This window comes from Argopecten irradians, chromosome 3 (genome assembly GCF_041381155.1).
Source record: "Argopecten irradians isolate NY chromosome 3, Ai_NY, whole genome shotgun sequence".
NCBI classification, from domain to species: domain Eukaryota; kingdom Metazoa; phylum Mollusca; class Bivalvia; order Pectinida; family Pectinidae; genus Argopecten; species Argopecten irradians.
Window position 1 is genome coordinate 15,685,248 of NC_091136.1, and position 26,493 is coordinate 15,711,740.

Sequence of the window (26,493 nt, forward strand, 5' to 3'; positions counted from 1 at the left end):
AAAAACCACCGACAAGCGTTCATACATTGCAATTGCCACACTTGGGATTCGAACTCGCGACCCAGAGGTAGAGGGCATGTTGTAATATGTTTGGACGTCTTAAGCACTCGGCCACCGCAGCCCCTAAAAATAACGTTAAGATATAACCCCATATATATATATATCTTTTGATTGGTTATATTATTTGTTATTTGTTTGCGTGGTTTAAACAACCACATCTCTTAAACAGCTATTTTAAGTCGATCCCATTGGTGGCCGCTTGATACATGCTTGAATGTAATTAGATGCGATTTTGATTGCAGATATAGCCGATCTTGACCAAATTAACCTGAATAGTAGCGCCATCTTAACTTATGGAACCTGTCTTGCATTCGGTAAAAGCTACTACAGAACGTTTGACGGCGTAGAATACATGTTCGAAGGAGAATGTCGATATGTCTTGGCTAAAGGAACACATTGGTCTATTTCTATCCAATCAGTGGAATGTGTAAGCGCATGTGATTGCTTTAAGGTAAGAAAATATACAGACAAGCTCCATTTTTCCTGTTTGTTTTCGAGGAGCGGATTTTCACAAAATTTTTCAAACAATTTATTTCATTACCCGTTGGAATTAAAAGAAAAATGATATCAATGCTGATAAGCAATTAAGCAGACTACTTGACACAATATAATGCATTTACACACATAGATTCCTTTGATTTCCCAGGAGATTGTTTTTCTAAACCAATACGCAAAGTCAATATGTCTATTGTGACGTCACGCTAACGTCGGAGTTTCGCCCTATTTTCGTTTTTTTCATAGTGGTATATGAAAAGAGGAATCGACCTATTATAATGCCAGATTCAGTATAAAAACAAAGAAAACTTTATTATTATTGCAATGGAAAAAAAACCTTGATGTTTAAACGTGTCACTTCATATAATTAGTAATTGAACTAATACGCCGATAGAACTCTTATTTCGATATTTATAGGATCATAAAAGAATGTTTATTACATAGAAGATTCTCTAAAATGTGTCTAAAATCAAAAATCAAAGACGAGGTTCGTAAAATAGTGTCTAAATTAACACTTGTTAAAGATTCGTGTTATTACATAACTACAACAACGTGCATTTTGAAGAATCTCACGTGAGCATGTATCACAAAAATCCAGCAGAGACCGCCATTTTATCAAGACGTCCTCGACATCCTGACGACACGTCATTTTTCCCCATCGTTTCATTTAATCTATTACAATGATTCCCCAGCCAATGGCAATCGCTTCTGTTCATATTTCCATGGTGACATGCAGACATTTAATACTGGAGAATCCACTGGATATCAGGCGAATTATGCGATAATCGTCTGTTTACTAAGGCCTAATCACTGTTACTTCAACCTGGAACAGATTTTGAGCAAGGACCGTCCTTCACCTGATCTATTAGGAATACAAGACATACTTATAATGTCACTGCTCATAGTTTAGAAGTAATGCTATGTCTCTGCATTTTAAGCAAGACAGTTTATATGATTGCACCCATTCCATATTATTTATACCGTTAAAGTGGTACTCGCTTGGTCAAATTCAATTTGATTTGTTTATATGTACTAAAATGTGCTAGCGAAAACATACACTGTAATAAAAATGTATATTAACTTTATATGTATCGTACATTACATTAACGACTGATAAATGGTGACATTTATCTTCTTTTAACTGTAAAAAAAATAAGACTATTTCACTATTTAATTATTTTTTGAAATGTTGTTGTAAATGATGGTCAACAAACACTTTAATAACATGGTCGTTTTACTTTTATGATAGAAAACATCGTTTTACTTATTTTTATGAGAATGAACGACTGTAAAGGTGAAACGTTATGCATTGTTCTTGCAGAGAATCACAGTGATGTACAATGCAAAAGAGTTTCTACTGATCAAAGGAGAACTCTTCTTAGAAGGAAGTCTGATGGATCTTAAACAAGAACCGAATAAGCAACATGGTAAATTTTGTAGATCAATAAGAGTTACCGAACTAGGGTATATGGAACTAATTCGCAAGCTTCAGTAAATATACTTTATTTATTTTACATCGATTGAGAAACAATTTATACAACTGATATAAATCACTCTCGATGGTCCGAATGTTAGCGCGCAAGGCGTCTTAGTGTGGGGGGAAACCGGAGTACCCGGATCAATTTGTCAATTTGATGTCTATATTACGAAAAATTGCCATTAAAGTTCGGTTTCAATGTGATCATGCATTTCCATTTAAATTTGTTTAGCCTCATTCAGAACTTCGAGCCAGGATTGTTTTAATGACTTATATCATTTCCTTCACTTTTAATTCAGAAAGCTGATAATTAAACTGGTGATATCAAATAATCTAATAGCAGTCGTATATTTATTTTGTAATGCTAAGCTGTTGGTTTTTTACATTTGTATTTTATTTTCATTAAAATCAGATCGCATCAAAAAGGCTACACATCTGTTTAATGTTGTTTGACTTTATTTAATATTACTTTAAAGAAAAACAAATTATAAAATGTGAATTAATGTAACATTTTTATGTCTCACCTCACTGTCAGGCGTAACGTACATGAAAAAGCTGGACAATTGGACGATGTTAAATACTGCCGAGTTCAGACTAAAAGCAGACAAAACGTCGGCCGTATACGTAACCATAGAAAAGGATATTGCAGAACAGGATACTATATTGGGGCTTTGTGGACACTACAACCAAGACAGAACAGGTAACGTCATTATTTAGAATTTCGAGAATGACTAAAAGGTGTACTTCCTTATTGCACATTACGCCATTTGGGAAAAAAATCAAAAATTGACGTCACTATTATTTTTCAAATCTATCGGGGTATCAAAAATTGTTTGTAAACTTTTGTTAATATCCGCTACACGGATTCACACAGTTTGCGAACATATGTTTTTTCATAACCCGATGAAGTTTTTTTCCAAATGTAGGCAACGTAAATGTCCCTAATGTGATGTTCAATATCGTCGTTTTTTTAAGTGTTATCAGAAAGTATCAATATTGATATTCACGTAGTTAATTACATTGCAAAAATGTTACTGTTACCGAAAGTGACGCTCAATAACTTAAGTGGTGAGATACAAAAAATTAGACGTGGCGGCTGATAAAGCAATTTTATGCATCAGCATTTTTGTAATGTCGTGTTATCGTTTATTATTGTTTCTTTTACTGATAGTGGTTAACATTTCATGGATTAATATCTTTTCTTAATTCCCTTTAGATGATCTGTTGATGAAATCAATGGTTCCAACATCTAACCCAACAACCTTTGGAAATTCGTGGAATGATGATGAAAATTTCGTAAGTATCATTAAAGTGAATTTCAAAGTGTTAGAGATATGTTTAAAATAATTTTATCATCATTTTATCGACATGTATATATTGATATTTTCTCGCTAAATTTGTCTATTGAATATGCATACATATATCAAGGCCATAGTGCCGCTAACTGATGGGAAAACTTTATTTCATTTTTTCAAGTTCCTTTGATTTACCCTCTTAATAATGGTAAATTCGTGTTGTTTGTTTTGTAAGAGAGTGGTTTAATATTTTAGATAAACTCTCATTTGTTGATGCATACATCCTGTTGCATGAGATGACTGTTTTTGAAGTATCCCTATTTTTTGAAATATATGCAAACATACATAAAACTCGTTTATACAAGAAAAACACGAATTTGCAGACATCGCTTGGGGTTCTATGTATTACTATGAGTTATTCATACTCGGAATTTGAATTATCGTCTACAACAAAGGGGCATACGGAGTTTAACATCAATTTTCCGTTAAGCAGATAAATGGGAGTAAACAATTGCATTTCTTCTAAGTAGCTGTAAGTCACACTTTTCGTGAGGTGTAAAATGATAGTAGAAATGTAGTCTGTTCCGTAAATGTAAAAAAAAAAAAAAAAAAGCCAACGTTTATTGATAATGATATCTTTTTAAAAACATCTTTATCCGAAGTGTCCCTCTGCCGGATCTGTCCAATCATGCCAAGATCAAGACGAACGCTCTCGAGCAGAAGATGCCTGCGTCATGTTGCGCATGAATACATTCTCTCAGTGCCGCCAATACGTAAGACAGTGTTTTACCAATTAAATATTATTTTTGATCATAGCAGCAAAAAATATTCTTATTGTACTTGTGCGATATGCTTTTATTTTCATATATGGCGTAATTATGCTCACCGCATAATATTGTAATTAATACTAATGCTATTACGAATTGCAAAATCACCACGTATTAAGCTTTTGAAAATAATGCTATTTTTATTTTGAAAAGTCGATATACTGTATTTTCCATAATACTATATAGCCGGTTATTTCCGCGGGGATAGTATTTCGCGGAACAACGCTCTGATCGCGAAAGTGTGATCCGGAAACTATTGACAAATGGTTGAATCATATACACCCTTATAGCTATATCGCAAAAATTAAAAAATGTTATTTTTTTCGTTTATTGATGAAATTGTGAAAATTATCCAGTCTGGCTATCGGTATTTGAACAGAACTGGTGTATCAAAGTATTACTCTATACATTATAGGTTGACTACAGTCTTTGGTATCAAATGTGTGTCGATGAATACTGTAAGGTTAGTGAGGACAGGAAGGAGGAACTTCGATGTAAAGTAATTGGCGGGTATGCTCATGAATGCGCACAGCATAACATTCAGGTTTATTGGAGAACTGCAGACACTTGCGGTAAGTTAACTTACCATGTTCATAAAATGCATGCCGTGTAGTTTGTAGTAAGCTGTGCTATTCTAATCCATGACTAATATTCAATGTTTATTGTCTATTCAGATATTGCAAGGACATATGCTTAGTTGCTATGGTAATATATTCTGAAAATATGTGGTCATATGCTAATGAATTGTGCTATAATATCATAAGCCCCATTCATACATGAATGTGGATATGAAGTATTCTTTCTCGATGATCAAAACTATAATTGTAAACCCGAAGCTTGCGGGGGGTTGTATATCGTATATTGTGAAATCTAGGGTAGAATATCAATATACTTCATATCCACATATGATGTATATTTCTCTCATACCAGGAAACTTTAGTACAATTAAACAATTATGATATCCTTTCATTTTGAAAAAATGGTTTGAATAGGTGGAACTGCAATTCAATTATTCATGGATAACATTGCGTCACAATATTAACAAAAAAAGGTTGTTAGTGTTTCTAATTATAAAACCAGCTTAGGATAATAATGGTATTTTTCCGAGAAAATACCAACTTTATTACATAATTGATACATAATACAGGCTCAGCCGTCATGAGTATATTGCATGTGATAAAGCAGCATTACAACCGTCAGCATGAGAGAATAATACATACCAAAATTGTGGATCATTTAGAAAATAGTTATCTGATGATATTGTTTTCAAAGATTGCTATTTTATTACAGGATTCCTATGTAAAATTTCCACAAGGCGAGTCTAATGTATATAGAAAATATATAACACTCCATTACGATAACGTGAAATAGCTTGTTTTGGTGAAAAATCATAGACATCATATCTCCTGCTATATAAATATTCTACATTAAGAGCATCAGATAAGTTGATGGTAACAGTAAAATTTCTTTTTAGCTCCAACATGTCCACAAGGTTTCGTATATAGTGATTGTGCATCTCCATGTCAAAGAACGTGTTCGAATCCCTTTGCTGACCTCTCCCCTCTCTGCACCAAAAGCTCGGAGTGTTTAAACGGATGTGAATGTCCGAAAGGACTCATTAGAGAAGGAGATAAATGTGTCGAAATAGAACAATGCAAATGTTCATACAAAGGTGAACACTACGACGCAGGAAAAGTCATAAGAGATGACTGTAATGAGTGGTAAGTGAAAGTCATACGTTATCTCAAGTCAAATCTGTTTTCCGAGTAAACCGTAGACGAAGATTTTGTTTAAATATGCTGGCTTAAGTTCCATTCTCATTTATTCAACTGGTAATGTCAGATAAGGGAAGTTTATGTCTAGGTACCGTACAGGATATTAAAAGCGGCAAAATAAATAAATTAAGTTTGAAGAAGAATATTAGAAATATGGAAATTACGCGAGAAGGAAATTACGTGAAGGTCTCTTGATCGCAAAAAATTCCCGCGTATTTATTCCCAGGAGAAATTAAGCACTCAAGGATTACAGTAGTTCAGTTGTGATGTAAATAATGCTAGATTCCTATTTTTACAAAGCAATCATTATTTCATCACAACAAAGCAGCGAGAGAAAAAATTGTATTGATATTAGCTGCAATTGTTGTTTGGATTTTAAGAAAAATGTCAATGTCAATGTCAACCATCGACTTCCGCAAACCACTGGTCGGATTGTAACAATATTTATCTGGTAGCAACGAAATCGGGCGGTGACTAAAAATTGAGCAAACGGTCGGACTGATTGCATTGGTTCTGGGGGCGGGCCAAAGGGGTATCATCCTTATGTTTTGAGGATTCAAAATTGTAAACATTGTAGGGATAACCTTCGAGGATCTTAACACCAAGATGAGTAAAATTTGCTATTTCCAATTGTAAAAATTTATGTGATAATTGCATAACAAATTGGTGAGCCGTACAGTCCCACTAAGCCCCTTTTTAATTGCACATGAATATGAAAAAGGAATTACTTGTTAACTGTGTGAATCCGCGTACCGGATGCACACACGAATTTCCAAACAATTCTTTAAGACCCAATGAATTTAAATAAAAATAATCACATCCATGATTATAATTAATCTTTCATATTATCTATAAAATTTAATAAAATTCTCCTCTTTGTTTCATATTGGTATTGAAAAAATAGTTCGCCAATACAAAACTTAGTTTTAGTGTAGATGCAAAGAAGTAAATAGTATTAATATTTTACAGTACATGCGAGAAAGCACAGTGGAAATGCACAGACATGAAATGCTCAAAGACTGCCAGTTACATCGGTGTTAACAATCACGTGACAACATACGATGGCAAACGGTACAGCATCCCGGCAGGCCCCTGTGTTTATACGATGACAAAGGTGATTACCATGTTAGAGAGGGATGTACTAAGGATGTATTATGTGTTATAATGTCGTATAGGTCGGAAACACTAAAAGTTAGTAAATAGCAAGTATAACGCCAGGGAATCCATTTCCATGGATTCCGGTGTTGAAGTTAAAACATCAAGCACATGCGGGATTTCCCGTATACATGGAGTTTAACAAGGACAATGAAGGACCATTTCACTATATTTGCACTTGACGGTATAAGCACGACGCCGGAAAATATAAGACCACCGGTGTTATGAAAATTAGCATTACATCTATCGAGATGAAATTGCTAAAAAGTTATGCTAAGTGTAGTATTTACAATAAGTTAATAACCTTTTGAGACTCTTGTTTTGCAGTTCAAATTGAAAATTTATGTGTCTAGAAGCGTATGCGTTCTTGGGTGATAATTACCCCATATATTACAAATTTGCTAGTTCAATAAGTATATATAAGAAATGTTGTATCAAATATCTCTTGACAAAACTATGTAACACGTATGATCATAGAAGTAACTCAACAGAACGGTGTGATAATAATTGCATGTTTAGTTATTTACACTCATGTCTAACTGCAATACTTAATTCTACATTTCAGATTTTCAAATTCTCGTCTATGATTATACTTCTTTCACCAATTCTAACCCATTTATAACATTTATGGCAATTTAGGTTGATGAATCTGCAGTTGACGAAAGAAGAGGAAAACTAAACATTGAAATAGCTTTTACAAGTTGTGTGGCAACGCAGGATGCATATGGTCTCAACTGCTTCCATTATTTGAAGCTTACATATAAAACATCGATCGTGGAACTGCGCCGAGACGAAATCAGGGTGAACGGGAAACTTATCGAAAAAAATTTCAAGAAATACTATCTACACAATACTGCCACCTTGTACATTAAGATGGTAACCTCTCAGTTCGTGATGGTGAAAGGATTCGGATTTCACATTTTATACGATTTTAAAGAGACTGTTTTTGTCACATTAGCCCGGGAATACGAAGGCAAGGTAATATAACGTTATCTGAGTCTTTTTCCTTGGTGTCAGGAATAATGTCATGTTTGTAAAATTCTAGTTATAATCAGTAGTTATAGAACATTCTCTATGCAAACGATCCTTCCAATAGTTGAATACCTTTGGAGAATACTAAATATTGCTATGAGTAAACATTAAAAAAAAGAAAAAAAAGAATTATTACTTTTAACACCATAAAACTATTTCCAACAGTTCACATGTCGAGAATTTTTATGTATTATTATACAAGATGTAGATTGGGTTAGATCAGCAGCATATTTTGTATGCGTATCTTCACTGTTTCTATTTCTCAAGGTAAGCGGTTTATTTGGAAACTACGATGATGATATAGCTAATGAGTTTCAAATGAATACCGGATTGCCTAGCACAAATGAAAAGTCCTTCACTGAATCGTTTAGAACCCAATGTTCTGATGAACCTACCACAACAGAGGCAAGCAACATGTGTACCCCGGTAAGTGTTAACTTAAAAAAAAACCCATTTAAAACATACAAATAACTTAACCAGCGTTTGAATCACTTCCCTTACATACTATCTAGTGTTTAAAGGGTTCTTAGACCTTATTTTAGATAAAAGAATTACATTGTAACTGAATAGTGATATTTTGTCTTGTATGAACGTCAATTACAACATGAATGGTATAATGTGCTGGAATTGAGAACATCTTCTGAAATTGCTTCGGCACCAATTCTGATCCGAGAATAGCATTTATGATAAACATATATGTAACAATAATATATAATGATCATATCACAATACACATACAACTTTGTTAGTAAGGTATTTATTAAATTTAAAATGATGAGGCTTTACGCGGCTAGAACTAAATCAACCGTTCGCTGAATAAGCGGTTCATCATGTGATAGTCATTTCTTTCATGCTGCCTTCCATTTTGTAGACCATAGAGATGGAAGAACTATGCAACGCTTTTACGTCAGACGTATTCCAAGAGTGTATAGGGAGTTCTACTGACGTGAGAGACTTTGTCGAGTGGTGTAAACAGGATTTGTGTGTGGCAAACAGCAATGAACAAGATGCCAAGTTCTGCGAGCTGACATCAGCTTTGGCAATGACATGTTTAATGGCTGACAAAAACATGAATATTCAGTGGTACGATGTCGCACCATGGCAGACAAGATGTTGTAAGTAATTTTTTTGCCCCATTTTCCTAAAAGAAATTTAAGTGATATAGAAATTGAAGTAATATGTGCCATAACATGCTAAAAGTTTTGAGGTTATGTTGGGATTCAGTAATGCATTGAACACCATCAGCTGTAAATATAATTTAAATAGATAGATGAACCTTTTACTTACAATTAGTTAGATTTTATTAACAAAATCACTGTAAAATGTAAAATGAATATTATTAACTGAGATTTTGAACTGATATTATTTCCTGTAAAATTGAAACCGAAACATTTGCATTGTAATCATTGAAGTTCTTAAAATGTTGGTAACCTTTTGGGGGGTGAATGAAAATTCAAAGCTCTGGATTCATCAACACAAAATTACGGCACATTTAACTTATAAATTCAAGACGGGTTATGTACACATTCTAACATATTATTGTATTAATATGCTGTCTCCCACTTACTGCTAACGTTACTGTTAAGGTATCATCAATATTATCATTTACCAAATACACAAAGCATGCCATGCTCTTCTATCTCTGTATCTAGGCATAATGCAGATGCGTGTACATATATATGTATATTTATGCATTGGAAGATACTACATGTGTTGTAATATACAAAAAAAAAATGAAAGAAAGGAAAAATCCTAAAATAAGATAGATGTTACAGAGCTAAATTATAATGTAAGGCTCATTGAAAGTCTGAAATTAAACATTGTGGTACATACATCTGCAATAATCGAGATTCACGCGACTCAAAAATAGAGTATTTATATATGTATATTTATTAATTTTGGCTTCTGTTGAGGTCCATATGTTGTTATATCTCCCTAGTAGAATAAATGATGCCTGTAAATTATACAAGGGCGATATAACACCATATTGACATAAACAAAGGCTCTTAATACACATATTAAATATGACATTTCAAAAAATGTCAAAAAGTCTAAGGTTTATACGAGTTATAAGAAAAGCGTTTGCCAAAGAACGGCACTCTGAAGAATGTTACGTTTGTGCAATGAAGTTCACAAAGGAATATTGATTCGGTGTTTCTTAAAATGGAAACACCTTGTCAATATGCTATATATTGAACTTCACGTAACCAATGAAAATAGCAGAAAATGATAGCATATCTAATATATATGGATTTGCCTTTTAATTGACAAATATCATATTATTATTGTAATCCTCTATGCTATTCAATTTCGTCCTACTTACGTGACGCTACCCAAATTGGTACACTTTTTGACAATAATTGTAAAAGTTTCTTTTAATTATTTGCTGCCTTTAAAAGACTAATGAGGCGCCACAGACAATGTTAGAGTTCGAAAGAATAATGTCTTTATTAGAGAAAGAAAGTAAACACTGAATATAAACAAAAAAGTTTCGTCGTTCCGTGAAATGAACACCAAAATTAAATTTAACCTCGAATTTTAAAATGATATAACAATGAGAATATGATCAGTAATTATACTTAATAGAAAAATTGATACATTACATACAGTATTCGTCACTGGTCAGGGATTTCCACAAGAATGCTCTCGGAAACTCGGAATTAAGCTAATTTGGGGAACCTGATTGGGGCAGAGCTCGGGGCTCTCCTCGGGGTTTTTCAAAAATACACCCATCGCCTGTCAATAAGTGCCCGTGACTGGGGATTGGGTTTGACAGAAACTTAGTTCCGTCTAATTTATCGCTTTCCAGTAACAATATTTACACAAGAATGGTAATAATAAACGTCACTAATCAATCATTTTTCTGTTTCGGTGATTCAGGGATGTGTAAACTCAACAGAATTATTCGTTAATATATTTTTTAATAGTTTTGTTTCACTTTTGAATAAATCAATTGACATATTTCCATGAAATATTATTTGAAGTAATACATGAATGTCATAACAAAAACAGCGCATTAATAACTAAAGGTATAAATGTGTTAACAGAATATCTCTAGAACTATTTCAATCAATTTCAGTGTGCATGCATGTGATGTTTTAAATCATTTGTTTGATAATCGTCTTGTAAACCTATTGTTTCTTGTAGTCGATCATACAACATGTGATCTGGGAACATATACGAATTGCGACAATATTTGTGAGGGCCACTGCCTTGATTCACATCTCGGGGATAAAAATTGCATTGAAATGTGTGTCCCTGGGTGTAAATGTGAGGATGGTCTGCTGTTTACATCCGACAGTAATGCTGGCCGGCAGTGTGTACAGAAACAGCAATGTCCCTGCTTTGACATCTACACACAGAAACAGGTACCACCAGGTCATACAGCAACGCACGGATGTACCAATTGGTAAGTACAGGTGGTGTGTGTTTGTGAAATCAAGATATTCTAATTATTTGTTAACACATTACTTTTTTAAACAATGGCGAATTAGAATAAGCTCGCCACCTAAAGATAACACCACAACGTAATCATTTTTGCAAATTCTTTATTTTGCGATTTGTTATTAGAAACCTTTTGAAGCGAAGTTGTTTTCGAGATAGACATATACCTGAGAAGTTTAGCAATATTTAATACGTTATAATGCCCTTTTAAGCAAGCATTACCCTGACATTATTATATAGGAGGAATTATACTTGCTTATCTTTATACTGAGGCATGATAATGACATATATTTTATAGGGAAGCATTATATGGCAAAAAATATACTGATATACCTTTCTAGGTACGCATTGGACTGACATACTTTATCTGCATTTATACATCGAGGCATTAGAAGGTATTTTACTGTCATGACTTTATACATTTTCAAAAAAAAAATTCTGGAGGTATTAGAAGGTATTTTACTGACATGAATTTGTAAGAAATGTTAAACAGGAATAGCTTAATAGGTATGCATTATATTGACATATCTTTTAAAGAAAGACTTATTCTTACTGACATATTCTTAAAGAAACATTATGCTGACGTATCTTTAATATATACATTATGCCTAAAAACCTCTGTAGAGAAGCCTTTTACTGACATATCTTTTTAAGTAGGTTTCAAACTGACTAACCTTTTAAGGAAATATATATCATACTGACATAGATGTATAGGGAGGCATTATGTTGGCATACCTTTACCAGTAGACATTATACAGACATACTTAAAGATGCTCCACCGCCGACAGAGCATAAATGATATTCATCACTTGAACAATAATTGGTGTTTAAAAGTGTATATATATGGCTAATTAACAGATAAAGTAATATAAAATAATTTATTTTGCCTTTGGTGCATGCGCAATCAGTACTTCATTCCATATAGGATATAGTGCCGCGGATTTTTTTCGGGATGCAATTAATTATTTTTTGTAATTTTAACTTGAATTAAAATGAGAAGGTCAAACTTTTCAAAAGTGGTAATGGTGTAAAGTAAGTAACTTTTGCTACTGAAGAAAAATACTAAATCGTCTGCTCCTGTTTTTGACAGTGAAAAAATACCATTTGTCAGCGGCGGAGCATCTTTAAATAAAGATCCAATATACTGATCTACCGCCATAGAGATAAAGTATACTGACATAATTATCTTTATAAAGAGGCCTTTACGTATTGTGATTTTTTTTTCTAGATAAAACGAGGAATTCTTATAATGTCGTCACAATAATAACATTCAATTTTGCGCCACTGCTATAGTGCCTGATTCTCCAGGTAGTATTGAAAACAGTGCGCATGTATTTAGCCAATCAGAATCTAGTAATTAGTTAGGTGATGTACTAATGATAACTAGTATTGAGGGTATCTAATACATATTGATTGATATTCAATATTACTTGTAATTAAGCATGTTTTCAACATTGTCTTTTAAAGTACATGCTCCAATACCGAGTGGGTGTGTGACGATGACTACTGTTTCGAGGATATTGACTGTCCAAGAAACCAGGTCTACCAAAAAGGAATATCCGGATGTGCGCTCACCTGCGAAACTCTTGGATACAGCACAAATTGTGAATCCGAGGCGACCTTCGATGGGTGTGAATGTCCCGTGGACACATACAAGACCCCAGATGTATGTGGTTGATATTATGCTAATTTTTGTTTTAGTAATTCATATTTAGGTGTCAATAAAAAAGACATTTTTAGTGTATTGAACTGATAATATATTTAATACTTGACTATTTGTCGAATTGCAATCTTGAAATGTAAGCGTTAAACTATATGTAAAATGAAATATTGTTATTTTACAACCTAGTGATAAAATATGTATAAATATCGAAATACGCTTGGATATAAGACAGAGAAACTCATGTGGAAACAATAATTTTATGGAACAAAGTAATATTAATGATAAGAAGTGCGAAACAAAATCTTTTAAAATTTCAAAAGATTGGGTTACAAAATTCTTCCACGCTCCGATTCCCCCCCCCCCTCAAATTTTGCAGTGTTAAAGGTCTAGGTATATAGCTAATCTTTATCGCACCTCGGACAGAAATGTCCCCAAATGATTGACGGAGAGCCGTCACGTGGTGACCCCCTAATACTTTATAGGGGGTCAGTAAATTTTATTATGGTGCAATATGGCGGCTGTCGCCCTCGCTTCAAAATTTTAACCCTTTTTCTTCAACTAAATATACTATTTCTTTATCGTAAAAATATATTTTAGTTATTATTTTTCATGTAAAATTCATTTAAAATCGTTTTAATACTTCAAATTAAATGAAACGGATTTTTTAAATACGAGTTGCTTCCCCTACGCCAGTTTGAAAGTTGATGACGCGGTGAAAGTCAAACGTAAGAATTCAAGCGTTTTCTTGACCGAGACCATAAACAAATGGAGGGGTTCGTATCTTTAGATCTATCAACCCTCACTCTACAGCTAATTTATCGGCATTACTTTAAGTCATTAACTAAGCGAGAATGCCGAGATGATCACGAGTCTGCGCTATAAATGTTGGATTGATGTTTGTGTCACTTTTGTTTGTGATGCTTTCAATATACAACCATTCTGATGTCGCATTGAGGTAGGCCTATTGTGCACTAGGAATGTCGAATTATTGTTGATTTATGAATTACTCAGTATTGTTCTTCAGGTCCCTTATATATAGTAATTTGATGATTCTGGAAAGAAATACATACATGTAAATAAATACGTAGGCCTACTGTAGGCCAAATATTTAAAAATGCAGCGATTGTTTTATACTTCGCCAACATGGTTCAGGTTTAATATCGGATTCTTGAGAAAACAAATAAGAAACAAAGATCTAATGAAACAAATAAATGGTCCTCGATGCGATAAATTCGTTATATAGTCAGTTACTGACCCCCTATAAAGGCATAGAGGGTCAGTAAGAAGTATATGAGGCTCGGGCTACGCCCTCGCCCCCTATAAATCTTACTGACCCTCTATGCCTTTATAGGGGGTCAGTAACTGACTATATAACTAATAATATGAGTTTTTGTCTCTTACATTTTTTTTTTCAAAAGCATTAAGCCTAAACTTATGGTTTCTAACAATACTTAGGTATTTGGTAAGGGGACCCCTTGTGTTTACCTTTTGAACATATTTTTTTTTATTTTCAAATTATTTTTTTAGTAAAATATACTTCGTTCTGTATTCTAAACCCAATGGTATTTATTAATTATTTTTGACTACAAATTGATTTTCAAGCAAAAAAAATCAAATTCGTTGCAGGATAAACATTTAGGATGTTTGGTTTTCTCGAAAAATTTGGCATGTTATCGATTTTGTCTACACTTTTAAACCATATCAAAAACATGCTATAGGTTTATTCTTATAGCAGATACTTTTTTTTCAAAAACTTGAAATCAAGGAAAACAGTATTTCATAGGCTGAAATGTAGCAAGGAGAATTGTCTAAAAAAACCCAACAATATTTGCCCTATTGACTGTCAATTCAAAATGGATCATAGACACCATCATAAAACATCAGTTAGTGATAGAATTTTGTCAAATAAAATGTATACTGTACAATAAGTTCATTATTATTTTTGCATTTCAATTACAGAAAAGCCTAACAACTAGATATGCTCTTGGGTGAAACAAATAGTTTCTTTTTTGATATCAGAAATAAAAAAAATATTGGAAAAAATATATTTTTGTCAACAACTTAAACTAAAAAGATACAAGTTAAGGTTATTCATATCTTTTATGTAGCCAAATACTATTTTGAATTATATTATAAATGATTAAAGAGGGAACAGAGTTATATTTGATTTTCAAATAAAATATGGTTAATCAAGAAATAATACCAGCACCTCATAGACTAAATTCTTTATTTTGACCAATCAGAGGGCTTTTATTTCGTTACAATGACAGCAATTTATTCAAAACTGTTATCATTTCATTCGGCATACCCCATTACCAATATGTACGAATTTTTAGTTCGTAACCTCTATATACAAATTTTCAGCTATTTCTGACATCATTTAAAATTTAGCCAATCAGAGGCGTGTATTTTGTTACCATGGCAACCAATATTTTTAAAGTGTTGCCATGACATTTAGCATCTAAATTTATTAATGAACACTAATTTTCACTTACATCAGACTCTTGAAACATAAAATGAAATCATATGGCTAGGCATACTAACAAAGGAGTGGTCAGTTACTACCTGCACTTTCAATTTTCAAGTCACTCAAAAACTGTTTTCCTGAATTTTAATTTCGAAATCATTTACAATTCGAAAGAAAATGTCATGAGTGTATTTTTCATCGGGGTAAAATTGTGGACAAAACCCGTAACAGGGTGAAATGAGATGTCTTTTTTTTTTTTTTTTTGACAATTTTTTTCGTGAAACTTATTATTTAAAACAAAATTTTAGTTCAAAATCTAAAAGAAATGAATTACTGAATAAATATAAAGTAGACGATCTACTGAAATTATTTATTGATAAAAAATGCAGAATATTCAACAAACGCTAACCTACTTTGGAATGTTTGTGCTGGTAGTATTAATGAAGATGATTAAGAAGAATTCAGGCTCATTGGGCCTTTTTAAAATCACTAAAAGAATAAGTATGGTAATTTTAAAGAGACAACTAGTAGTACTTTCGATATGCAAAGTTACAAGAAAATTGGGCTGCGGGCAGTTTCTATGGGATTTTTAACAAAAGCTTGAACACCACCTTTTGAAAATCTTGTCGACAAAAGTCTCTCTGGGTAAATGGTGGCGAATTGCCAAGTCTGTAATAAATAGCAAAACAAAAATGATACAGATTATCCTTCGGAAATTAATGGTAATTGGAACATACCTTCTGTGGGGAAATGCACATCTCTGATCTCTATTTACATTTTTTTCTACAACTAATAAAATAATTGATGGGATGATGTCCCAGACTCATTTCACCCTAAATGTGGAACTTATGTTTCTGAATTACTTAATAAACCATACATATACTTTTTAATAAATCAATTGGACTTCATCAACAACCTCAAATCTGGAAAAAAAATGTTAATGTTACAGCTATCTACTAAGGTAAAGGAATAAGAAGTGTTCCATCTAACTATAGACGTATTTCTATCACACCATTGTCTATCAAAATGCATGAGAAAGTAGTTTTAAATATATTTTTAATTAATTATCATCATTTACATAATTTATGAAAAAAAATTCCTCCTAAAGACTCCACTGTAAAAGAACCCTTGTCTGTCTATGATTTAATTCTTATAACTGTCAAAGATGATATCGTTGCTTGTACAATTATGAGGTTAAAATAATACGAGTGATTATATAGTATATCTCGTTTTTTTTTTTTTTTTTTTTTTGCTAATATGTTCAGATTGGTATCGGACGAAAGGACATAAAAGTAGATCGAGCTAGGTATTAGAATATCAGCTAGTTTAAACTTATTCCTTCTCAACTAATGAGCGCCAGTTTAAAACCTAGACAAGCTATGTTATGGCGAGAATAGCGAAGAAAAAAACCCGTTATACGGTATTTGATTCCGAAGACGTAATGTCGGATCAGTATGAATTAGAAACTTTCTATTGCTAGGAATTGAGTTTTTTTTTATTTCAGGGAACTTGTGTGACAAAAGAAAATTGCCCATGTAAAGACGACAGGAACAATTACCACCAACCAGGGGAAATGATCGAACACTCCTGCAAAACCTAGTGAGTTTTAACCGTTTCTTAATAGAAACTGATATTTTTCCTTAGACAGAGGACAAGAATCCATATTGGTTTTCTGATTGTTAATTTTAGTCATGAAAAAACCCTTTCCTCACGAAGATACAGGTTTTCATTGTAAAAAATGGATAAAGCATTGGACAACAGATTGACTAAAATAAACGATTTTTAAGCCTTGGAGTGTATAATGTGCGTATTATGCAAATGATGTTGATGACGTTATGTTTTCAACGGAACGAGCCGTTTCCATGATGGCATATAATGTGCAGAAATGATGCGCACTTTAGTTATATGGTCATGTTTACTCAAGCTCTGTTTGACTTCTTCATGGGAGGTAACTAAGCGGGAATCAGTTTGTTCTTTCTTACGCGTTGTATCAAGACCCTATGTCCCTGGCGGATTTCTGTATAATTAATTTCAGAAATACTATTTTGTTTTAATATACCCCTACTTTATTTACGCTATATAAAAAATTGCTTGGTTAAATTGACTAGCTCCCTCCTTTTTTCCAAAACCCTCGCTCAGCTGTGTGTTAGTCGAACTAACACACCCCTTGAAGCTAGCACACACCCCGACTCGACTATTTTCGTTTAACCAATCAAATTCGAGGTTGGCGGGACTTGTTTCCTATCACGTCATTAGTTGCCAGGCTACATAACAATTAGGCGGAGCTAGTTTCCGATCACACCATCTCCGTTGACGTAATCAAACGACGTTAGTATCGATTTGAAACTGTTACCAAACACGTCGTCATGTTTATCTTGTAAATGAAAGGTTTGTTAAAATGTATTGGGGTTAGAGGACATTACCTTTATATGTACATGTACGTACAGTTGCTATGTACATTTTTAGGCTACCTGTAAGTCTCGGGATTTAAACTATGCATGTATAAAAATTTAGTTTTATGTCTAGCGGTAGAAAATTTTGAAATATATAGAAATCATAGCGGAATCAAATTATAACCTGCAGTTTAAAAAGAAGCAAACCAAAAAGGACATTGAATCACAATTTTCATCTCGGAATAATTTTAATGTTTGAAGCCAACATCATGTAGATCTATTACAATGCAATGTCAATCTCTAATGACCATGGCCTTACGCGACAGGAATATAGCGTATGAGAGAAATACATTTTTAGTCTAATCATAGCTTTTGTATGTATCGGTATATCAAAACAGTTAAAGTATGGGGTTGAGTGATATAGCAAGGTTTTGGTTTTCCTCGAAATACGCCTCGGGAAATAGACAAGTCTCGGGAAACCAGAAACTTACTATATCCCTCAACCCCATACTTTAACTATATAATAAAGTATACATTTCGAGTTAAACAAACATAATAATTTAAGTCAGTTTGAGATTAATAGAATGATAATATGTCTTTATGTTGTGGGTTTTTTGGAATGGACAATAGTTTTTTTTATAATTTGGTTAGTCGTTATGAATGACACTTTGCTTCAACAGATCTCCCATTAACTTGTATAACAACTATATTGAACACGAGTTAATGGGTGTGATAATGTGTCATAATGTGTCTTCCATTGTCTTACAGCATTTATCTTAATTTGAAAAGTATATCACTTTTGCTCGTTTTTGTTTTACAGCAAATGTAGCAATAACTCCTGGTCGCTCATCGCAACACGGGACTGCCCCGGTAAGAAATACTATATTAGTTTAGAAAGTCTCCAAAATGACGGAATCCTTGTTTTTAAATTTATTATGTAAGTTGCACTAGTCGAGTACATATTAATCAAGCGGTTCATGACGCTGCTTCTTACACATAACAAGTGACAATAGATATTTCGAAAATTCGGTGTAAACAGTTAAAAAATGGACCGAATTCATGCATTGTGATTATGCAGAATAAGATATTATCCTAAAGGAATATGACACATTTCATTCTTTCATTATCATGTAAAGTTACCGTGGACCCTTCATACCATTGGTGTAGTATGCAATTTTGGCTTAAGTCAATATAAATTTGTTCTTTTATTGTAAATCCCTTACAACTGCTACACATATTCTTTACACCAAATATTTGTATTATTATTTTCAGCGGTGTGTACAATATCTGGTGGACCACATATACAGACATTTGATAAACAAGATTATGAATTTGATAATGATTGTTCATATATCATGGCTAAGTCTACTTCTCCGAAAGATGGCGTTGATTTCTCCGTCTTTGTCAAACGTACTGACTGTGGATTGAACGCTGTTGCCTGCGCACGCACAGTAACAGTTAAAATAGGCAACGCTGAAATTAGCATGATTCGTGGGAAACCAATTGAAGTCAATGGAAATCCAGTCGGGGTCAACTTTGATTCGTTTTGGATAGGCGCATTAGAAGGTCATCTGTTGATTGATTTCCCATGGACTGTTCTTACTGTTAAAGACTATGACTTTTCAATCATGTGGGATGGAGGTAAGGATAATATATGGACTTTGTTGCTTCTAAATGATTTCATTATGAACAGTATCACTGCAATAATAACTCACCAAAAACGAAAAACGTAGACGTGATACATTCTCTATGATTCTTATGTCCCAGGTACCTGCATAATCTGTAGAGGTTGGCACGACTAGTTTTTAACTTCCAATAATTCATTTTAAGCTTCTTTTTGTACTTTAACTTATGCATTACAGTTATTGTAATTCTCAAAGAGTTGGTAATTATTCTTGGAAAAAATCATTGGAATCTCTTCTTGATTCATGTGTATATATTTACATTTTCATTTTCTCTTTGCTATATAACCTTACCAACTGCGAAATCGTTTATACTTGCGTAAACGCAGTGGTTGCCGCGCAAGAATACAGCCACCGGAGCACTGACTTCCGCAAGTAGTGTGAATGTGCATTCGGTTAGGCATATTGTATCTGTATGAAAAGTCTTCAATATATTACATTTATTAATGTAATGTAAATTTTAAATTATATATCAGTAAATCACAAAATTAACAAATATTGTGTAAATGGGATAGAAAAGATAGAGTTAATGTGCAACTATATTATGTTTACTCTCTAAATTTGACATCATTTCCCGTCAAATTGAAGCCAGCTGTTCCTGGATTCTATCAATTGACGGGCTGTTCCAACAATCGTATAACATTGAAAAAACAGAGTTTTATTTTATTTGAATACTTAATTTAAATGGAATGGCCGGTCGAAATGTAAATATAAGGAATGATTTTCACTGTTTGTTGTTTACTGGTGTGTAAACTGCACTTTTTGTACAGATATTTCAACATGACGCCATTCAAAATATCTGTACAAAAATGCAGTTTACACACTAGTTAACAACAAACAATAAAAATCATTCCTTAAATAAATTACGGCAAATGAAACTTCAAGGCTGCATTCAATTTTAAATCTCAAAACGATCAGTTTCATTTTTGTATCAGAGAATTTAAAAGTTATGCTCAATTATAAGCATTGGTGATATTATTTCATTTCCGATATTTCGTGTGATTTTCTTTAACTTGAATTTGATTCGTTGTCTTTTTATAACAAATCTGTTTTCAGGAACAAGAGTTTACCTTTTTGTCGGGTTGTCATGGAAGGATCAAGTCGACGGATTATGTGGCAATTTCAATGGCAACAGCCACGATGACCTTGGGACAGGCCCTACATCGTCAGGATTTGAACATACAGAAAAGTTTAAAACGTCAACAGAATGTGCCGCTAATCCGTTAGACATAAACTCCCTTTTACCATGTTCTGTGAGTATACGTATACTTTAGTTGAAGGCTTCTGATTTGAAAATTAAATAAATCATCCGTTAGACAACAGTAACTTACTTAAATTACATAAAACAGCAGAATGCCTACTTCAGAAACATTCAATTATCAAATTCCTGCTGATGAATCGAGGAGACTATAGTGTTTGTTTCCATATGTCTGTCCATCTGATAGCTTATGTTTTTTGCCGAGAGCCTATAGCTGTACTGAGCATAGAAAGTCGTGTTTTTTGACAATTTTTTAGGTAAAAGTATAACACGTAGAATTTTTAGCATTTGACAAGTTATAGTAATGCTTGCGACTTAGTGCACATCAGCTTTCGGTTGATTCTCTTTGTATTCTAGCCCAAATTAACTGATTGAAAATTGCTATATTGATGCTAGTTATCTGCAGCTGATCCAGTTAAAACGGAGGGCTAGTTCATGTCCCGCCAGCTAGTGCAGGTCACCTGCAGCCGAACCTGCCTTTTCCAGTTCGTATCATTCGTATCAACCCTCTGTTCGGATAGAATATTGAAATTAAACAATGATATGATGATATTGCTTAGCAATTTCAAATGTGAGACTAGTGGAAACGAGTAATTTTATTATACTGTTGTCACTAACAAGATAAAAAGGGTTTTATGCAGAGATTGCTAAGTTACGAAAAAAGACAAAGAAAATATTAAACTTTACCACATATGTTTCTGTGAGTTTTATGTTTTTAGTACTCCGTGTTCTGTCAATTAGCATACGCATTGTCTGATATTTTTTTGTTAAACGATGGCGTTCTAAATAAGAAAAAAATGTCTCTAACATGTTATACTACTACAGATACATTTGTTTCGCATGTAATTGGAACCAGATTTCATAAAAAAAATGCCTGATTAATTTTCATTCGGAATAGTTTCGACGAGAATGCTTGTTCAACGGATACAAGCGCTGTGTGACTATGATTTATCAGAAAAAATGGTGTCCAAATCCAAATCCAGATTAAAGTCTGTTTCCGTAATTCGTTTTACTATTATTTGAACAGGCAACGAATGCATGTAACACACGGATTATGCGTCTTATTCAAGCGTTCTTGCTACATGACTATATTGCAAGAGTGCGTGAATTGCTTATGAATCTAACTACCTCGCCTCAAGCGGCGTAAAAGTCAAGTGGCATAGCAGTGATATCTGATCAATGGATCATTACTGCTTAGGCCTTTGGGTCTCTTATATTAAAAGTACATTTCCATTTTTTTTAAATTGTACGGCAATTAAGTAAATCAGTACTTTTTATTAATAAAGCAATGTCGGTGGAGAATGAATGTTAAGTGTTATAGCGGCCGAGATCCTTGTGACCTTTGGCCTCTTATTATTTATACATATTGTATTTGCATATATTGAGGTGATTGGTAGGGCGGACAAAAATACAGCTCTAAACTCAGTTGTATAGTTTTGAAAATACAAAAACTTGCTACAACACACATACAAACATCCGGATTTCGAGCTAACTATAAGTGCACCACCGAATCGCCTACGCAATAATGCATCCGACTGCGCCACACGCACATATTGTCATTCTTACTAATATTGATAAAGAATAGCATTAATATATGAAGGCATAATGTAACGTTAATCTGCTGATACGCAATGTCTCAGATTTTGTGGACTAGGATGACTAGCTGGTCGTGGGAAAGACTTAAATCAGGTACAATAAAGATTATTATAACTCACTTTCATTTAGAATGCACTGATTGGGTAAAACTTGATCACATCACATTAATTAAGTTAGACATTTCCCCGAAATTGAAAGGCGAGGGAAATAACCCCAGGGAATTAACCCACGCGGGAAATAAACACAGGGAAATAACCCCTTGGAAGCTCCGCACGTGACCGGAAGTTGACGTCATCTGCAACGTCAACCAACAATGGCAACGCTGTTTCTTACTTTTATTGCAGCTTGACGATATCATGACAACGTTGTTATGCAATTAAGCCATAAGTTCTTTTACCAGAGATTTTGTTCTTTTGATTTTGTTCGGTATAATAAAATAATTATGACCCTATGTGTCGAGATACATCTAGAGTTATCTCCCTCGAGAAAATACCTTTTTACAGGGTGACAATTCTAGATGTATCCCTCCACATAGGACCATAATTGTATATTATCACTAGCCAGACACCACGAGAATAGTTGTCGTAATTCAGTAGACTACTTGAGAATAAAGGTTTTGTTTGTTTTGTCGAGTTTACCGAGTTTGCACTAGCATACCCTTCCAGGTGCTGTTTTTAACATGACCTTTCTGGAATTCTTTCCAAAACACTTCGGCAAACATACATTCTGAAACGTATTTCCAAATTGTTCTAGGAAAAAGTGGCTTCGAGATTACGTGCATGTAGAAAACATATTGTTAGCTTGACATATGTCTTATGTAGCACTTAAGTTATATCATTAATGCCTGTATACACATCATATGGTGTATTTGATTGTTATTCCGGTATCACTGAGGTAAGACTAACTAGAAAACGAAACCAAACATTCATTACAAGTCGTACTCATGTTTATTTTGTATAATGGTTTGATTTATATATTTTGTTGTAAATTTAGGTTCTCTTTACAGTACTTATGTTGTAACTGAGAGTTCAATCCATGAAATACGAGGGATTTTCGGAAATAACTGCTTCTTTCTATCTGAATACTTTAAATTTTAAGTTAGCCCAAAAGTATTCATTTCATATCAAGCTTGAGGATAGGTTGCAATGCTTCTTGTCGAACACCTCCTGTAATATATCGTTAAGCGCGCATTTAAATTCATTTCTTTTCTATAACTTTCAATTTTTTCCCTATGACAGGGAGAGCAAAGCATCCGGGAGAAATGGGCTGAGGAACAATGCAATATTATATACGATGATGAGTTTAGTGAGTGTCGTGCCGTAATCGAACCTAAGAAGTATTATGACCAGTGTTTATATGACGCATGCAGGTGAGTTTTTTCCCTCGATTTTTTATGACATTATCAGAGATCTAGATTTGTTGGTTTATTTCATTAACAATTTCAGTTAAAAAAATTGCTTACTAGTTCAGGTTGTAAGGAAGATTGGTCCTCATTTCATTATTTTTGGTTTTCTTTTTAAAGATTTTGATTCCTGACTCTTTAACAATAACGAACGGAAGCGTGTTAGGCTGACACAGGAGATTATTTGGCGGCCGCCATAAAATCTTTCGGTGGTGGCGAAATAAAAATTTGTTGGTACATTGAAAAATATTTTCCTACGGACACTTCCGTATTTACAACAGCTGTTTTTAAATTGTGCTCCTAAGATATTGCTTTGTAATGGTATAAATACCAGTATATCACTCATAATCTATTTTTCTTGAGTTGCAAAAGTTACTTACTTTACACACTTACAACCTTTGAAAAGTTTGAGCTCTAGTTTTATTTCAAGCTAAAAATATTAAAAATGTTTAATTGTTTCCCAAAAAAATTCCGTGGCACTATGTCCTACATGAGGCACTCATTGCACATGCACCAAAAGGAAAATAAATTAGTTTATATTATTGCTTGTGTTGATTAGACATTTTATAAACACGATTAAACACAAATTATTGTTGAAATGATGAGTATCGTTTATGCTCTATCGGCGATGGAGCATCTTTAAACTTCTTTCCGATATGTATAGCGAATTAATTATCGACGAATAATCCACGTATTCGACCTTCCAGTTATGTAGCTTAATGTGAAGGTTGTCTGTGTGATTCCCAACTGACAATGATTAGCCTAAAATAATATTACATTTCTTTTCATTTCAAGCTGTAACACTGGTGGTGATTGTGAGTGCCTATGCACTGCTCTGGCTAATTTCTTCGAAGCCTGTTCAAGAGAGCGGATAAGCTACAAATGGCGCACGCCGCAACGTTGCCGTAAGTTATCTAGATAATTAGTTTAATCAATTCGAAATATATTTTGGGTGTTGGGCGTCTTTATGTGCCTGTTGTACTTACTTATAGAGTTTCTTAAATGAGTGGCTATGTGATATGTAATTGCAACGAGTTCAACCATTTTATATTCCACGAACCCTGTTTCTATATGTACTTTGATCTTTTAGAACTTTATATCAATCTTGGATGATGTTAGATTCTTAAGTGCATATCGTGTTGTATTACGGCATGAAAGTGTAGTTGCAGCAAATCAGAAGCGATAATTATGAAAATACATAAATTACTTGTCTAAATGATATCATCGTCTAGTTGTGGTAATCACCACTGGACTTCTTATTCCAGATCCAATTCATATGTCATATCATATTTATTTTTAGCCATAATGTGCGAAAAAGGAAAGGTATATACTTCATGCAAGTCCCCGTGTCATCAGACCTGTCAGAATCAAGGGGAAGAAAAGGAGGAATATTGTGATGCTACCCAATGTGTCGAAGGCTGCGTATGCCCGGACGGATATATTGAACACGGTAAATGCCGTCTTTGTAGTTGTATGAAATGAAATAGTTTTATTAGAATTTTGATCGATTTAGCATTCTGAAATTTTGTTGTTCTATTAATCAACATGACGTCATGATATATAAATAATATGTGCACACAAACAACGCAAGCTACAAATTGCTTGACTGTATCAGTAAGATAAATTTATACAAGGTACAAATTTGAAGGATAATATCTAAATAATAATGACTTCCATATGTTTGCTGTCTTAATATTAAATAAACTTTATACGGATCGATGAACACAATATTAACTTTTATGCTTATTAACTTATTACTACAGTAAAACTCGCTTAATACGAACTCGAAGGGACCGAGTAGAACTCGCTTAATACGAACTCGAAGGGACCGAGATAAAACTTCGAGTTATCCGAGTGTTCGAATTAAGCGAGTTCTCATGTCTACTGACGATGTATTCAAATTCCATATTTCGTGATCATGTGCAAGACTTTGTGAATTTATATGAAAATACAAACTTCAGAAATGAATACCTGTTTATACTGTATTAAAAATAATTATAATAATACTATCTTTTATTAAACCAGAGTAACATTATTATAAAAGTCCTATTTGCACTATGGCCCTGCGTTAATATATATACAGCCATCACAGACAAAAAAAATTAACAAAGAAAATACCTCGGTTAAATATTTATACATATTTACATCAAAATGCAAATATGGTTGCTTCCTTAAATATGAATGTATGTATGTAAGGTAATAAACTATAAAACTACATATAAGACTAAAATACATGTAACAGTTATTATATTTTAGTCCTTATCTTTTAATTGATATTCAAGTTAAACGTCAATGAAAAGCAATGCTCCCTTTATTGATCTTCCAGAGGACAGTTGCATCCCTGCCGATGAATGTCCATGCATTTATAATAACGTTCCACACGAGCCTAATTCTGTTATTACAAAAGACTGCCAAACATGGTAAGTTTGTTTAAAAAAGTGCAAATGGACGAGGAAATGAATGAACCCATGA

General features: G+C 33.4%; 1 protein-coding gene across 1 annotated transcript in view; it reads left to right on the forward strand.

The window, feature by feature from the left end:
• The window catches only part of LOC138319492 (SCO-spondin-like), a 41,104-nt gene that overhangs the window by 8,415 nt on the left and 6,196 nt on the right, over window positions 1-26,493 (forward strand). Inside the window, exons 3-22 of the mRNA XM_069262647.1 lie at window positions 303-511; window positions 1,877-1,982; window positions 2,568-2,732; window positions 3,249-3,328; window positions 3,990-4,100; window positions 4,570-4,726; window positions 5,629-5,875; window positions 6,899-7,043; window positions 7,724-8,062; window positions 8,384-8,542; window positions 8,988-9,231; window positions 11,264-11,525; window positions 13,028-13,226; window positions 17,195-17,289; window positions 18,904-18,953; window positions 19,356-19,724; window positions 20,822-21,018; window positions 23,858-23,988; window positions 24,817-24,926; window positions 25,322-25,471. Of these exons, the coding sequence (XP_069118748.1) occupies window positions 303-511; window positions 1,877-1,982; window positions 2,568-2,732; window positions 3,249-3,328; window positions 3,990-4,100; window positions 4,570-4,726; window positions 5,629-5,875; window positions 6,899-7,043; window positions 7,724-8,062; window positions 8,384-8,542; window positions 8,988-9,231; window positions 11,264-11,525; window positions 13,028-13,226; window positions 17,195-17,289; window positions 18,904-18,953; window positions 19,356-19,724; window positions 20,822-21,018; window positions 23,858-23,988; window positions 24,817-24,926; window positions 25,322-25,471 (3,525 nt within the window). The remainder of the gene's footprint in view (window positions 1-302; window positions 512-1,876; window positions 1,983-2,567; window positions 2,733-3,248; window positions 3,329-3,989; window positions 4,101-4,569; window positions 4,727-5,628; window positions 5,876-6,898; window positions 7,044-7,723; window positions 8,063-8,383; window positions 8,543-8,987; window positions 9,232-11,263; window positions 11,526-13,027; window positions 13,227-17,194; window positions 17,290-18,903; window positions 18,954-19,355; window positions 19,725-20,821; window positions 21,019-23,857; window positions 23,989-24,816; window positions 24,927-25,321; window positions 25,472-26,493) is intronic.